Source organism: Acinonyx jubatus, chromosome X (genome assembly GCF_027475565.1).
Source record: "Acinonyx jubatus isolate Ajub_Pintada_27869175 chromosome X, VMU_Ajub_asm_v1.0, whole genome shotgun sequence".
Taxonomy (NCBI): domain Eukaryota; kingdom Metazoa; phylum Chordata; class Mammalia; order Carnivora; family Felidae; genus Acinonyx; species Acinonyx jubatus.
The window spans coordinates 50,762,146-50,779,715 of record NC_069389.1 but is presented as its reverse complement, the minus strand read 5'-3'; the positions used below and the strand labels follow the sequence as shown (position 1 = coordinate 50,779,715).

General features: G+C 38.9%; 1 protein-coding gene across 2 annotated transcripts in view; it reads left to right on the top strand.

The window, feature by feature from the left end:
* Window positions 1-410: 410 nt before the first annotated feature.
* ZC4H2 (zinc finger C4H2-type containing) overlaps window positions 411-17,570 on the top strand; it is a 29,457-nt gene continuing 12,297 nt past the window's right edge. Inside the window, exon 1 of one of the 2 annotated variants that reach the window (XM_015076832.3) lies at window positions 411-576. In XM_015076832.3, coding sequence (XP_014932318.1) covers window positions 524-576 — 53 coding nt within the window. In that variant the 5' untranslated portion in view covers window positions 411-523. The remainder of the gene's footprint in view (window positions 577-17,570) is intronic. The other variant, XM_015076831.3, reaches the window with a different exon arrangement.

The following is a 17,570-nucleotide window of genomic DNA, read 5'->3' as shown; positions in this document are numbered from 1 at the left end:
CTAGCTGCCACCCGAACACTCAACATCCCAAAAGAGAATTCTGCAGCGTTTCTCTCCAGCCCCAAAGCGCCCACTAATTAGCGACTGACTCCTGGTTACCTTTTGGGGATGAGTGGGCGTAAGGGCCCCTGGAGGGGTGTGAGTGAGAAAGTCTTTTATCTCTCCAGTTGCCTTCCGGTGTATTTTTTTCCCATTTTTTCCGCAGGGGCTAGAGGAACATCCCCGTTCACTAGAATACCTCATAACCTTTGACATAATTATCTGTGACAAATTGATTTAAAATGTGGCTGCAGGAAGCGAAATAGGCATGTCTCGCTAGACCTTCTGGGAGTTGTAGTCTCGCTGGTCCTTGCGCTGCCTGGCTTCTCTTGGAGCTAAGAACTACAGCTCCCAGGCCTGCTCAGAATCCTTACCGCACAGGCTCAGATCCCCTGCCTGGAGGAGGTGGTTACGTTGTGTCTATTGTATCGCTGGACTTGTGTGTTTGTACATTTCTCAGGACGAGAAATTGAGAGTGAAAAGCATGGCAGATGAACAAGAAATCATGTGCAAATTGGAAAGCATTAAAGAGATCAGGTAAGTGGAACGTTGCAGCGCCTCCCAGACCCCCTCGAAGCCCCCAAAATGCCCCGCTGCGGGAGGGAGCTGAGTTACCTAGGGAAAGTATCTATTGTTAAGCTACTTGTGGAGAGGGACTGGAAAGGAACCCACGCACGGAATTCAGGGATGGAAGGGAGGCTGGAAAGTGTCGGAACTGAGACTAGCAGAGAAAATGACCAACAGAGACGTCTCTCTTGCCAGTGTCATAGAAAAGCCAGATGGAGACACAGGGGGGTTGGGGGGGGGGGGTTGTTGGTTCCAAGACAGCGTTTTTCATCTAGGGATGGGAGTTGGGGGACAGCATTCTTAAATCCATTATTTTTTTAGTGTTTGTTGGCTCCAGGGTGTATTTGGCTCCTTGCTTTTTAAGAGTCAAGATGTTTGTTTGTTTGTTTTGTTTTGTTTTGTTTTGTTTTGTTTTGTTTTCAGTCTCCTGATCAACTTCAGGACCTGGAACTCAGGCTAGCCTTTTGAGAACAAAGTCCAGTGCATTGGGGCTGGTGGTGGCTGCCAGGGACTGAGAGTTGGGGGTGCAGCGGTATCCAGCAGGCTGGGACTGGGAGGATGGCAAGCACTCAAGCACTCCAGAGTGTGTCATTTTTGCATTCACACACTCACCATCTTCTTCCTCTCCTACCCGGTGCTCCATAAGGAGGATGGGATCAATGGAGACTGGGGAAGTGGTGGCTGTGCCAGAAAGTGGGAGCTCAACTGCAGTTCTAAGACTCCAGAGGTGTAAGGTAGACAAGCAAAGTTAGAGTTGCCTGTGTCCTGACCCTTTCCCTCCAGGAGCAGCATTAGCAAGGCAATGATGTTGTCCTTGCTCAGAACACAGTATCATCTGGCAAGTGGACTTCTTGGGCTTTCCTGCACCTACTATGCTTTGCCAGAACCACACCCCTTCGCCCACTCCAGCTTGGCCTGGGTTGGGCAGTCTCCCTTGAGTGTTTTCACAGAACCTGGGGAAAAGCAGGAGTGGGGGAGAGTGGATAGCAAGTATGTCTCTTTAAGAAATAAGACTTTGGACCAAAAGATTTAATCCTTGGAGTGAATGCCTTAGGTGAGACTCACACATATAGGCAGTGTAGGGAAGCACTTGAGCTTTTTTTCTCCTTTGGATGGTCTGCATCTCTTCCACAGGGGTTTAAAGGGAAGGGAATTATTATTTATTGAGCACCTGGTGTGCCAAGCTCACTGACCCACTATTGCTTATTTCAGCAAGAGTCCGGAGAGCTTCCTACATCTCTTTTACAACTGGGAAAATGGAAGCTCGGAACATTTAAGTAGCTTTCCCAGAGCCAAACAGCTTGAAAATGCCAGATTTTGATAGGAACCCAGTCAATTTGTATTCAGAGGCTCTGGTTTTCCCACTGTATCCCATGGAGGGTCCATGGGAAAGGCTGGAGAGGGGCGTTATGTTGCAATATTTTTCTGAAAAATTATAAGAAGATAGGGAGTGAGATACTTTGGTGTGTCAGAAGGCCAGCTATCATAATAACAATAAGCTAATAAGCTAATAACAGGTAATAAGAAGCTTAGGCCTGAAAGTGGGAGACCTAGACTTTTACTCTTAATGGACTTTAAAGAAACCTCTGCCCAACCCCAAAAGAAGGTACAATTGAGAGCAAGGGAAGTAACTCCTACCAGTGGAGAATACATGGGGAACCTCTACCCTTACCAGTATAAACCAGGCATTCCTACCACTAGCTGGGATGGGTACATCAGAGGCCTACAGAAAGGGCTGAAGTCTCACCAGCAACCAGCAGTAGCAAGGAGCCCCTTGCAAACCTGGCAGTCAACCAGGGGCCCAGTGGAGAACCTGGACTTATACTGATCACTTCCTACAAAACAAAACAAAAAAAAACAAATGTCAGGTCTGCAAAAACCAAAAGATTTAAAAGAGATCTATTGTCCAAATTTAATTTTTAGATAAATCACTTGCCATACCAAGATTATCAACTTAAATGACAAGAGAAAGTAAACACATGCCAACATTGAGATGACACAGATGTTAGAATTATCTTGCAAGGATTTTTTTAAATATAATTTGTTGTCAAATTGGCTTCCATACAATACCCAGTGCTCATCCCAACAAGGATTTTAAAGCAGCTATCATAAAAATGATACACTAAGCGATTGCACCACACTTAAATGATGAAATTGAATATCTCAGCATATAGATAGAAAGTCTCAGCAAGGATATATAAAACATAAAGGAGAACTAAACAGAAATTTATGAACTGAAAATTATTATGTATGTGTACACACACACACACACACATATATATACACACAGACACATGCACACATACCACATACATACATACATATTGGGGGCATACATGTCTAGAATTGTTATATTTTCTTGGTGGCCTCACCTCTCTTATTATGTAATATCCTACTCTGTTCCTTTGCTCTGAAATCTGCTTTATCTGATATTAACATAGTCACTCCTGGATTCTTTTAATTCAAGTTTCCATGTTATCATTTCTTTTTACTCTCATCCTACCTATATCATTATATTTGAAGTACATTTTTAATACACAGCACATGGTTTGATCATTTTTTAAAATCCACTTTAAATTGTATACATATATACAAACACACACACACACACACACACACACACACACACACACACACTGAGTGGATGGGCTCCACAGCAAGATGGGGAAGACAGAGGAACAAATCAGACAATTTAAACATCAAACTATAGGAATCAAAATCCAAACAAAGGAAAATTAGATTCCAAAAAAATAAGATAAAAGAAAGACTTAAGCACAGCCTCCAGACCTGTGGGACTATAAAAAAGATCTAACATCTATGTCAACAGAATTTCAGGAATTGAGGAGAAATGAGGACTATGAAAGTACTTGAAGAAATACTGGCTAAAACTTCCCAAATTGAGCAAAGGACTTGAACCTCCAGAATCATCAAGCTAAGCAAACACCATCAGGATAAATGTGAAGAAATTCACACCAAGATACATTATAATCAACCTTCTGAAAGCAAAAGGCAAAGAAAAGATCTAGGAAGCAACCAAAGACAAACAACACCTTACCTATACATTCAGGGGGAAAAATTAGAAGACAACAGATTTCTCATCAGACATTGACCAGACCCTAGCAGGAACTGGCACAACATTTTCCAAGTGCTGAAGGAAGAGAATCATGAACCCTGAAAGAAATCCTGAATGAAACCCAAAATCTTATGTCCAGTGATAATATCCTACATGAATAAAAGGATTAATTAAGTAAGACATTCTAAAATGAATTGAAGCAGGGAATTTATCAGTAGGAAGTCTACCTTATAAGAATGACTAATGACTAAAGTAGGTTCTTTGAACACAAAATAAACAGTAAAAGGACTCTTGCAAGGAAGAACACAGTGAGCTAAAACATGAGTAAATACAAGAAAAGTTTTTTTTTTTTCTCTTGAGTTGTCTGAATTATGTTTGATGATTGGATCGAAATTTATCTCCCTGTCTCATGTAATTCTCCATGTACATAGAAGAAATGTTTAAGACATTCATGTCACAAATAGGGGAGTGTAAAGGGATGTAAAAGTGGGATGATGTTTGTATATTTCACTTCAGCTGATAACAATGATGACATCAGATGACTGAGATAAATTATGCATACATACTGTAATAATGAGAGGAAACACTAAAAAAGCTATACAAAGAGATGCACTCAAAAACATTATAGATAAATCAAAGTGGAATTTTAAAAAAATGTTCAAGGGGTTCCTGGGTGAATCAGTTGGTTAAGCATCTGACTTCAGCTCAGGTCATGGTCTCACGGTTCATGGGTTCAAGCCCTGCGTTGTTGACTTCAGCTCAGGTCATGGTCTTGCAGTTTGTGGGTTTAAATCCCATGTTGTTCTCTGTGGTGACAGTTCAGAGCCTGGAGCCTGCTTCAGATTCTCTATCTCCCTCTCTCTGCCCCTACCCTGCTCGCACTCTCTCTCTCTCTCTCGCTCTCAAAAATAAACATTAAAAAAATGTGCAAGTCACCCATAGGAAAGCAGGACAAAGAAGAAAAAACAAAAACTAAAACCAGAGAGAACAAACAGCACAAAATAAAATGGCAGGCTGCGGTTTAACATACCAATATCATGTGCATATAAGTGGTCTAAACACACCAATTAAAAATGGATTTAAAAAGTGATACAAGCATATGCTATCTATAAAAAATGCACTTCAGATATAATAATATACATATGCTGACAGTAAAAGGAGGGGAAAAGATACCATGGAAACTTGAATTAAAAGAAACCAGGCATGGCTGTGTTAATGTCAGATAAAGCAGATTTCAGAGCAAAGACAAATCCCAGGAACAGAGTGGGATATTACATAATAAGAAAGGGCCAAGCCACCAAGAAGATATAATAATTCTAGGTGTGTCTGTCCCCCAAATCATTTAAATTAGCTTGCTTTTGACAACTTTACAGTAATATACAAAGGTTGCATCACTTGGTTTAAGAATTTAAAGTAAGGAGAGTACTACAAATATTTGATGTTCACACATAGACAGGTAAACATGTATGGGAGATGAAGAGAAGGAGGGAACAAAGGAAAGGGTAGAAAGAACTGGAGAAAGGAGGTAGCATATCTGTTAATCACCTAATTTCAAAGCTCTTGGGTCATTTAATATTCAATCTTCCTAGTGGAAATCTGGTAGGAATTATTTTCCCCATTTTACAGTAAGGATATTGAGGCTCGGAGAGGTTAGGTAACATATCTATGGTCATACAGCTAACAAAGGGAGAGAATATATCCTATTCACATGGCATATGCATTTCAAAAAATGCTTTTAATCTGATTAACCATTATGCAGTTCTTCAACTACTCTATTCTCAAATCCCTTGAAGGTATGAGCAGAGCAGCCTATTTTGATTAAAAACTAACAATAATGTTGTTTCTAAGCTGAAGTAGCAGTGATGATGGCAAGCAACATCAACAAAAGACCTGATTAAGACAAGCTGGAAGCTAGACAGACTCCCCAGGTGGAGGCCCAGAAAGAAGTACATTCATACTCAGCGCTCATGTATACCAACAGCAGAATTTGAAATAGGAAATGCCTCAGGAATAGATTCTTCCACCACAGACCGTTTCTCACTCATGACTCTGACCATGTGTCCAGCCTTGTCTTTCCTCACAATCCCTACCACACAGCAACACTGTGCTCCAGATCACAGGCCCCAAATCTCACACTGGTCTATTTTGCTCACCCATTCATTAGGCTTTCAAGTGGTGGTGAAAGAGCACACAGATATGTAGAAAGGGGAAGAGGAGAATAGAACAAAAAAGGGAGATGGAAAAGGGAATAAAAGAAGTTATGAGGCAGAGAAAGTGAATGCAGCCACCACTAGATGAACCAGAGCATACTAGTACCTCTTTGACATGCCCATTCCATTCATGAACACACATTATACTCACCCATGCACACATATCTATACACAATGAGCTTTCCCCACTTAAAAAGGGAAAACACATTTTGGAAGTATATACACGTATACCTCATTTTATTGTGCTTTGCAGATAGTGCATTTTTTTACAAATTGAAGGTTTGTATCACCCCTGCATCAAGCAAGATTTTGGGTGCCATTATTCCCACATCATTTGCTCACTTCATGTTCCCATGTCATATTTTGGTAATTCTTGTAAAATTTCAAAATTTTCACTATTATTATATGTCTTATGGTGATCTGTGGTCAGTGATCTGTGATGTATTATTGTAATTGTTTCAGGGTGCCATGAACTGCAGCCATATAAAATGGTGGACTTAATGAGTAAATGGTGTCCATTCTGACTTCTCCACCGCCCAGATGTTTTGCCATCTCTCCCCATATCCTTGAGCCTCCCTATACAATGAGATACATCAATATTGACATTAGACCAATTAATAAACCTACAATGATCTCTAAGTGTTCAATTGAAAGAAACACATTTCTCACTTTAAATCAAAAGCTAGAAATTATTAAGCTTACTGAGGAAGGTAAGTCAAAAGATGAGACAGGCCAAAAGCTAGGCTTGTTGTGCCAGTTAGCTAAGTTGTGAATGCAAAGGAAAATTTCCTGATGGAAGTTGAAAGTGTTGTTCCAATAAACACGTGAGCAATAAGAAAGGAAAACAGCTTTGTTGCTTATATTGGGAAAGTTTTAGTGGTCTGGATAGAAGATAAAACAAGCCACAACATTCCCTTAAGCCAAAGCCTAATCCAAAGCAAGACCCAAAAACTTTTAATTATTTGAAGACTGAGAGAAGTGAGTAAGCTGCAGAAGAAAAGTTTGAAACTAGCAGAAGTTGGTTCATGAGGTTTAAGGAAAGAAGCATTCTCCATAACACAGAAGTACAAGGTGAAGCAATAAGTGCTGATGTAAAAGCTGCAGCAAGTTATCCAGAAATGTCGCTAAGATCATTAATGAGGGTGGCTACACTAAACAGTAGATTTGCAATGTTGATGTAACAGCCTTATACTGGAAATAGATGCCATCTAGAACTTTCATAGCTAGAGAGGAGAAGTCAATTCCTAGTTTCAAAGCTTCAAAGGACAGGCTAACTCTCTTGTTAGGGGCTAATGTAGGTTGAAGCCAGGGCTTATTTACCATTCTGAAAATCCTAGTGCCCTTAAGAATTATCCTAAAGCCACTCTGCCTATGCTCTATAAACAGAACAACAAAGCCTGGATGAAAGCACATCTGTTTACAGTATGGTTTACTGAATATTTTAAGCCTACCATTGAGGCTACTGTTGAGAAAAAAAAGTCCTTTCAAAATATTACTGCTCACTGACAATGCACCTGGTCACCCAAGAGATCTGATAGAAATGAACAACTAGATTAATGTTGTTTCTGAACTTGCTAACACAGCATCCATCTGTAGCCCATGGATCAAGGAGTAATTTCACCCTTAAGAAACACATTTTGTGGGGCACCTGAGTGGCTCAGTCAGTTAAGCATCCAATTTCAGCTCAGGTCATGATCTCACAGTTGCGAGTTCAAGCACCACGTTGAGCTCTGTGCTGATAGAGCCTGGAGCCTGCTTCAGATTCTGTGTCTCCCTCTCTCTCTCTCTGCCCCTCCCCCGTTTGTACTCTGTCTTTGTCTCTCAAAAATAATACATAAATGTCAAAAAAAATTTTTTTAAAGAAATACATTTTGTAAGGCTATAGCTGTCATAGATAGTGATTCCTCTGATGTATCTGGGTAAAGCAAATTGAAAACCTTCTGGAAAAGGTTAACCACTCTAGATGTCATTAAGAACACTCATGGTTCATGGGAAGTGATCAAAATATCAAAAGTGACAGGAGCTTAGAAGAAATAATTGCACCCTTATGGATGACTTTAAAGGATTTAAAACTTCATTGGAGGAACTAACTGCAGATGTGGTGCAAATAGCAAGAAAACTGGAATTAGAAGTGGAACCTGAAGATGTGACTGGATTGCTGCAATCTCATGATAAAACTTTAACAGATGAGGAGTTGCTTCCTATGGATGAGCAAAGAAAGTGGTTTCTTGGGATGGAATATACTCCTGGTGAAGAGGCCATGAAGATTGTTGAAATGAAGAGGCCATAAAGATTGAAGAGGCCATGAAGATTGTTGAAATATTTAGGATATTACATAAATATTAGTTGATAAAGCAGCAATGTTTGAGAGGATTAACTGCAATTTTAAAAGAACTTCTGGGATAAAATGTCACCAAACAGCATCACATGCTACAGAGATATCGTTCATGTAAAGAGTCAATTAATATAGCAGACTTCATTGTCTTGTTTTAAGAAATTGCCACAGCAACCCCACACTTCACCAACCATCACCCTGATCAGTCAGCAGACATCAACATCAAGGCAAGACCCTCCACTAGCAAAAAGATTATCATTCATTGAAATGTCACATGATGTTTAGCTGTTTTTAGCAATAAAATATTTTTAACATATGTACATCTTTTTTAGACATAATGTTATTGCATACTTAATAGACTATAGTACAGTGTAAACATAGCTTTTTATATATTAGGAAACAAAAAAATATTTGGCTTTTATTATTGTAATATTCATTGTATTGCAGTGGTCTGAATCAGAACCCATAATATGTCAGAATCATGCCTGTTTTGTGGTGTGAAGGAGATTCTTTTAAGTATAAGTTTCTGCTCTGGGTCCTCTTTTTTTCTTTCTTTCATCCAACTATACTCCTATGGCTTCAAATATTACTTTCAAATCCCCAGTCTCTACCCCCTAGCATCCTTCCAAGCTTCAGCCCAATACATCCCACAGCCTCCTGGACTTGTCCACCTGGTTGTTCCACTATGATGCTTACATTGGCCAAATCTTATGACTTTGTTTCCCCCTACCCCAGTCCAGGTACTTCCCCTAAACTTCTGGTTTAGTGCCATTATTCTCTGAATAGTTACCTCAGATTGAAACCTAAATGTCAGTGTTGCTTACATTTTTTTTATAACTCACATCTGATGTCTTAGTAAGTCCTATTGTTTCTACATTTGCCATATGGCTCAAATTCCTGCCCTATTCTCCATTTCCACACTTACTGCCCCATTATGCCTTCATCATGACTGTCCTGCGTTTTTGTAATGTTTTATCCATTTGTACCTACAGAATTACTTTCCTGTCTTCATTCTCCTTCCCTGTCTTCAGTGCCATCCACATTGCTCTAAGAACTGCCTTCCTAAAACGCTGGTGTTACTATGTTATCCTTCAAACACATTTACTGACTTCCCATTGCCTATAGCATTTTTTTTTTCAAAACACAGGTCATGAGCCATATGTTTCATGAAATAAATTAGTCAGTTTCCAGTAACATTTATAAAACCTTTTTTAAAATAAAATAAATGGGGGGCCTGGTTGGCTCAGTCAGTTAAATGTCTGACTTCAACTCAGGACATGATCTCACAGTTCATGAGTTGGAGCCCCACATTGGGCTCTGTGCTGGCAGCTCAGAGCCTGGAGCCTGCTTTGGATTCTGTGTCTCCCTCTCTCTGCCCCTTCCCCAGCTCACACTCTGTCTCTGTCTCTCTCTCTCAAAAATAAATAAACTTTAAAAAATTAAAAAATAATAAAATAAGATAGAAAATATAAGCATACATTGCATAAGAAATGGTAGGTGTTCTTCTCACAAACTTTTGTTTTCAAGTTTTTATCTGTCTATGTGTGTATTGAGTCACAATATGAAAATCATTTCTTGCTGTAGGTCATTTCTTACTGTATGTCTACTGGACCACTATTTGCCTACAATTTTTATATTCATGCCCCCCCCAAGGCTGGCCCAGGCCCACCTTTCCAATCTTATCTGCTACTACTCCTTTTCATTCAACCTATCCTTTATCTACCTGAATGTTCCTTGCTCTCTCACAAATTTTCATTCCTATAGGCCTTTGCCAGTGTCAGTCCCTCATTCTTGAATTCCCTTCCCTCATTCTAAGCCTGTAAGTCCTACTCTTTTTTTTTCAGGGAAGACCCAGAACAAACCCTGCCTCTTATTCAAAACCTTCCACATTCCCCAGTCCAAATGGATCACTAACTTTTTGGGCTCCCACAAGGAAACTTACAGAAATTTATTATTCCACTCAAGTTATTCTGCCTTTTGATAAAGTTTTGAATTGACATCTCCTTTCCTTACTTCATTCAGTCATTGCTGTGGCAGCTTCAGCAGGTTCTTCTGTCACCTGGCTTGAGAACTGACACATCCCCAGTGCTCACTCAACAGTTCATCACAGGAGATCTGGTACCTCTGTGATTTAGGAATGGGCAAGTCAAGCCAAACAATGCCCATCACAGGAGGGAGAATGGAGAGGAGTTGACATTTGATAGCTGTAATGAAGTCTTCAAACTGAACTGTTCTAAGATACCTGCTTTTCTGACAGTAGCTGTTTTCCCAGATTAGCAAATAAATATAAAATGGAAGAACACTCAGTATTTATGGAGTGTTCTAGCTAGACTAGAGTAGGCCAGAAAAGCTGGCTCCTTTTTCTTCATTAAGTGACATTTACCAACCGCCTGATCTGTGCTATACACCAGGCTGGGATATTCTGTGGGAACCATTAAGATAAATTAGACCTTCTCTCAATGATCTTAGAATCAAGATGAATAGCTCTGATCTGTCTCCTGAGTTCCAGACTCACATATCCAACTTCCCACTTAACCAACCCCACTGAATGTGCCACTGGCATCTCAAACAGGCCCCAACAGAATTTCAATTCCACCCCCATCCCAAATATTCCCCTTTCTTAGTCTGCCCCATCAGTAAATGTCACCCCAACCCAAAATCTGGAATCATTCTTTATTCCTCCCTCTCCGACTCCCTACATCCATCTGAAGCATTAGTTCAGTGACTTAAACATTAGCATACTGGTTATGCATCAGGCTCTACCTGCTGGACCCTTGAAACAGATTGTTGGGTCCTGTCTCCAGAGTCTGATTAAGTAGATCTGGGGTGGAGCCTGAGCATTTGCATTTCTAACAAGTTCCCAGGCAATATTGTTACTGCTGGTCCAGGGATCACACTTTAAAAATCACTGCATTAGTAAGACCTGGTGGGCTATACATATATAATATATTCTGGATCTATTTTTCACCATTTCCTTATCAACAGATCTGTGCAGTTTTTTTTTTATCCATCTTCACTAGCCAATATCTTTACTTGATCTGCCCATCCTCAAGTCCTACAGGTCCCAGATGTCCTACCCTGCTTGTTGTGTGTGTTGAGGCTAAGCAACCTCCGAAGTTGGATGAGCCTATCACATCTGGTCCAAGAATGGATGTTCCATTGCCTTAGAACCTCTCGTTCTTTCTACCCTTCTTCTTCCACATTAACCAGCAAAAAGCCATTGGAAAGAAGTCAGCCAGCTGAATGTTTTTATTTTGACTTGGGATTCTGTCTGGATAGGCTATGGCCTATGGAGGTCAGGTGTCCTTGTTTAACAGTTAAGTAGCACTGTGGCCCCAGTGACTGTGAGAAACCCTAAGGAAGTATCCGGTGGTTTTCTTGCATTTCTGTGGCCATACCAGCTGCACTTTACCCTCTTGGGAGGATTTCATTAGTAATTTTTCTACATAAAATAACACATTTAATGACTTGAATGCTTTCCTCACTTATTGAGCCAAACGTGACACAGATTCTACTTCATAGAGTCATCCAAGACCTCTGTGCAAGTCTACACTGAATTCTACTTCTCAGGTAGAATTTCCATGGTTCCAGGAGGTTCCAGGATATGCCCTATTTCACCCTAAAAATCGGTGACTGCAGTAGGACAAGAATTCACCCCCATTGGCTTGTTTTCTGTCACTTGAAATATATGAGGAAAGTTCCTTGGTATGGTGCAAAGGTTGATTAGGCTCAGCACAATGAATTATCTGTCTCCTGGTTTGTGAGCTTTGACAAGCCACTTTACTTCTCTCAGCATCAGATTTTTAAAAAATGAAGCTAAACACACCTATTCATATGCTGGTGATAATGATTAAATTAGATGACATATAAAACAGCTAACAATTGCAGGAACATACTAGACACACACACACAAAAATAACTATTATTAAACAGAACCTTTCTGGGGGCAGTTGGGTGGTTCAGTCAGTTAAGTGTCTGACTCATGATTTTGGCTCAGGTCATAATCTTACGGTCATGAGATTGAGCCCCATGTCAGGTGCCATGCTGGGTGTGGATCCTGCTTAAGATTCTCTCTCTCCTTTTCCCTATGGCCTTCCCCCACTCTTGTGTGCATGCACTTTCTCTCAAAAATAAAGAAATGAATTAAAATATAAAAAATAAAGAGAACCTTGTGAATACCCAGTTTCTTCTTCCCAGTTCCTGGCACTTATGAATTCTTAATAAATGTTGACTGAATTAATGAAATCCTCCCCACCCGTGGTAATGTTTTTCTTTCTCTTAGGCTACTGAAATTACATTCAATACCCTAAACTTACTACATATTTGCATTCATTTTGTCACTCCAAATGTAATTTCTGAGCCCTGCTTATGGTGAAAGCAGTGTTATAGATGATGTGGGATTTACAGAGAGAACTATAGAATTGTGCCAGTCTCTAGAAGGATCTTGTATGTATATTATCTGGATTTTAAATTGCTTCATATGTAAGTCTGTACACATAGAGGACCCAGAGGACCATAGCTGTGTGGTCTTGGGCTAGTTCTGTTCCCGGTCTGGACATTTGTTTCTTCATCTCTGAAACGAAGAGGATGGATTTGATTGGTAGCTTTGAAATAATGTTCTGAGGAGCCCTGGGAGTTCCAGAAAGGTATATCAAGGGTCACTGTAATACAGTCAGGCAGAGTTGGATTTGAAGAAAGAATAAGGACTCTGGGGGTCCCACTTCCACTTCAACCATAACAGTTACATTTTGTTCTATTTTCTGTATTGGATCACAATTATTTTATTTGAAGGAAGGGATCTTCTCCTCAGTCACCCACAGGATCCAGCACACTGTTGGAGTAAGTGGTATTTACTTAATAAACTTTCTTTGTCCACTTTATTGATAGAAAATTTAAAGAGAAGGAGCTAGCATGATGCTCACTCTAGATTTGAGAAAGGGAGGACATTTTACTTAAATTTGATCTTAAGCTCAAACTACCCAGTTACTAGACAGAGCATGGAAGGTTGGTCACTAGATACTAAGCCCGAAGAGCATAGTAAAGGCAGTTGACCACAAGGGTAATGTCTCCATTTTGGTTTTCATCATTAACCCCCTCCCTAGTCTTCCTGGGTACTTCAGTTGACCAACTTCATTAAAAATCTAGGAGACTCTTAAAAACAGAACAAACTGAGGGTTGATGGGGGTGGGAGGGAGGGGAGGGTGGGTGATGGGTATTGAGGAGAGCACCTGTTGGGATGAGCACTGGATGTTGTATGGAAACCAATTTGACAATAAACTTCATATTAAAAAAAAGAAAAAAATCTATTTTCCTACACACAAGCCTTTTGACGATTCATTTATTTTCCAAGAGAAACAGGGACAGAGGAATAGAAAGACCTTAGAATTTCAGTTCTGACAGTGTTGTAAGTTTAGATTTAATTCTAGGTGTGGTAAGAATCCATTGGAGGATATATGTTCAACAGCTCTATTGAGTTGTAATTTATATACTGTAGAAAACATCCATTATAAGTGAACAATTCAGTAGCTTTTAGTAAATTTGCAATTATACAACTATCATCACAATACAATTTTAGAACATTTCCATCACCCCATAAAGAACCCTTATGCCCAATTTCAGTTGACTTCCATTCCCACCCGCAGCCCCAGGCAACCAGGAATGTACTTCCTGTCTTTATAGATTTGCATTTTCAGGACATTGCATAAATCTTAGCATATTGTTTCTGAGGTTCACACACACTGTATCATATGCTACTGTTTCCTTTTTTATTGACAAATGGTTTTTCATTGTATGGATACACCACATTTTGTTTATTCACTGACATATTAATAAACATTTTGGTTGTGTCCACCTTTCAGTTTCTAGGAATAATGTTTCTCTGAACAGGATCATATAAGTCTTTACATGGAAATATGTTTTGTTTTTAAATTTTTATTCAAATTCCAGTCAGTAAAGTATATAACATTAATTTTAGGTGTACAATATTCAGCACTTCATACAATATTCAGCACTTGATATAACCAGTGCTCATCACAAGTGCAGTCTTTATCCCCATCACTTATTGAACCCACCCCCCCCCCCACCTGCCTCCCCTCTGGTAACCATCAGGTTGACCTCTATGGTTGAGTCTATTTATATATATATATATATTTTGTAGTTTCAAGTTTTTATTAAACTTCCAATTACTTCACATATACTCTAATATTAGTCTCAGGTGTAGGATTTAGAGATTCATCACTTACATACAACACTCATTGCTCATCACAACTGCCCTCCTTAATACCCATCACACATTTAACACATCATCCACTTCATCTTCAGCAACCCTCAGATTGTTCTTTATAGTTAAGAGTAGTAGGTTTTACAGATTTCCTCTCTTTCCCCCTATATTCATGTTTCCTGTGTTGTTAGTTTTAGCCATTCTGACAATGTGAAGTGATATCTCATTGCAGTTTTGATTCATGTTTCCCTGATGATGAGTGATGTTCAGCATCTTTTCATATGTCTATTGGACATCTGAATGTCTTCATGGGAAAAATGTCTCTTCATGTCTTCTGCCCATTTGTTAACTGGGTTATTTGTTTTGTGTGTTTAGTTTGATAAGTTTGTTATAGATTTTGGATAGTAACCCTTTATTAGATATGCCATTTGAAAGTATCTTTTCCCATTCAGAAGGTTGCCTTTTAGTTTTTTTATTGTTTTCTTCACTGTGCATTTTTTTTATGTTTTATTATTTTTATTTCAATTTTTAAAAAAATCCTAGTTAGTTAAAATATATGGTAAAATTGGTTTCAGGTGTAGATTTAGTGGTTCACAGCCAACATATCAGCCAGTACTCATCACAATAAGTGCCCTCCTTAATGCCCATCACCCACTTAGCCTATCTTCCACCCACTTCTCTCCATAAACCTGCAGTTTGTTCTCTATATTTAAAAGTCTCTTATAATTTCCTTCCCTTTCTTTTTTCCCCTTCCCCCATGTTCATCTGTTTTGTTTCTTAAATTCCGCATGTGAGGGAAATAATATGGTATTTGTCTTTCTCTGGCTGGCTTATTTTGCATAGCATAATACGCTCATTATTACATAATTACATAAATACATAATTAGCATAATGAAGCTAGAGCTTCATCCATGTCCTTGCTAATGGCAAAATTTCATTTCTTTTTTATGGCTGAGTAATATTCGTGTGTGTGTGTGTGTGTGTGTGTGTGTGTGTATACATACACACCACTCTTCTTTATCCATTCATCACTCAATGGACATTTGGGCTCTTTCCATAGGTTGGGTATTGTTGATAATTCTGCTATAAACATTGGGTGTGCATGTGTCCCTTAAAATCTGTGTTTTTTTATCCTTTGGGTCAATATAATAATTTCTGGGTCATAGGGTAGTTCTATTTTTAACTTTTTAAGGAACCTTCGTATTGTTTTCCAGAGTGGCTTCACCACTTTGCATTCAGACCAAGAGTATAAGAGTGTTCCCCTTTCTCCTTATCCTCACCAATATCTGTTGCTTCCTGTGTTGTTAATTTTATCATTCTGAAAGGTGTGAAGTGATATCTCATCGTGGTTTTGATATGTATTTCCCTGATGATGAGTGATATCGAGCATCTTTTCATTTATCTGTAAGCTGTTTGTATGTCTTCTTGGGAAAAATGTCTATTTATGTCTTCTGCCCATTTCTTTTTAAAAAATGTTTATTTGTTTACTTATTTTGAAGGGGGAGGGGCAGAGAGAGAAGTAGAGTGAAAGTATCTCAAGCAGACTCTGTACTGACTGCACAGAGCTTGGCACGAAGCTCGATCCCATGAACCTTGAGATCATGACTTCAGCCGAAATCAAAAGTCACATGCTTATCCAACTAACACTCCCAGGCACCCTGTGTTCTGCCCATTTCTTTACTGGATTACTTGTTTTTTTGGGTATGGACTTTGATAAGATTTTTTTATGCTTTTGGATATTAACTCTTTATCAGACATGTCATTTGCATATATTTTCTCCCATTCCATAAGTCATCTTTTAGTTTCATTGATTGTTTCCTTCCCTGAGCAGAAGCTTTTTATCTTGATGAAGTCCCAATAGTTCATTTTTACTTTTGTTCTCCTTGCCTTTGGAGATGTGTCTAGTAAAAAGTTGCTGCAGCCAAAATCAAAGAGGTTGCTGTCTATGTTTTCCTCTAGGATTTTGATTGTTTCCTGTCTCACATTTAGGTCTTTCATCCATTTTGAATTTATTTTTATGTTTGGTATAAGAAAGTGGTCCAGTTTCATTCTTCTGCATGTGGCTGTCCAGTTTTCCCAAAATTTATTGAAGAAACTGTTTTCCCCCCATTGGATGTTCTTTCCTGCTTTTTCAAAGATTAGTTGACCGTTTGGTTGTGTGTCCATTTCCGGGTTTTCTATTCTGTTCATTGATCTATGTGTTTTGTTTTTTTTTTTTTTTGTGCCAGTACCGTATTGTCTTGATGACTACAACTTTGTAATATAGCTTCAGATCCTTAATTATGATGTCTAAAGCTTTGTTTTCCTTCCTTTTCAGGATCACTTTTGCTCTTTGAGGTCTTTCGTGGTTACATACAAATTTAGGGTTGTTTGTTCTAGCTCTGTGAAAAATGCTGGTGGTATTTTGGTAGGGATTGCATTAAATGTGTAGATTGTTTCGGGTAGTATAGACATTTTAACAGTGTTTCTTCCTCTAGTTCATAAACATGAATATTTTTCCAAATATTTGTGCCCTTTTCAATTTTTTCATAAGTGTTCTAAAGATTCAGAGTAGAGATCTTTTACCTATTTGGTTATGTTTACTCCTAGGTATTTTATGGATTTTGGTGCAATTGTAAATGGAATCAGTTCCTTGATTTCTTTTTCTACTGTTTCATTATTGATGTATAGAAATTCAATAGATTTTTGTTTGTTTATTTTGCACCCTGCAACTTTACTGAATTCGTGTATCAGTTCTAACACTTTTCTGGTGGAGTCTTTCAGCTTTTCTACATATATTATCATGTTACCTGCAAATATTGAAAGTTTGACTTCTTCCTTGCCAACATGGATGCCTTTCATGTCTTTCTGTTGTCTGATGCTGAGGCTAGGACTTCCAGTGCTAAGTTAAATCACAATGGTGAGAATGGGCATCCCTGTCTTATCCTGACTGTAGAGGAGAGGTTCACAGTTTTTACCCATTGAGGATGATATCACCTGTGGATATTTCATATATGGCCTTTATGATGTTCATTTATGTTCCCTCTATCCCTACTTTGTTGAGGGTTTTTATTAAAAAAAATGGACACTGGACTTTGTCAAATGCATTTTCTGCATCTATTGAGAAAATCGTATGGTTATTTAAAA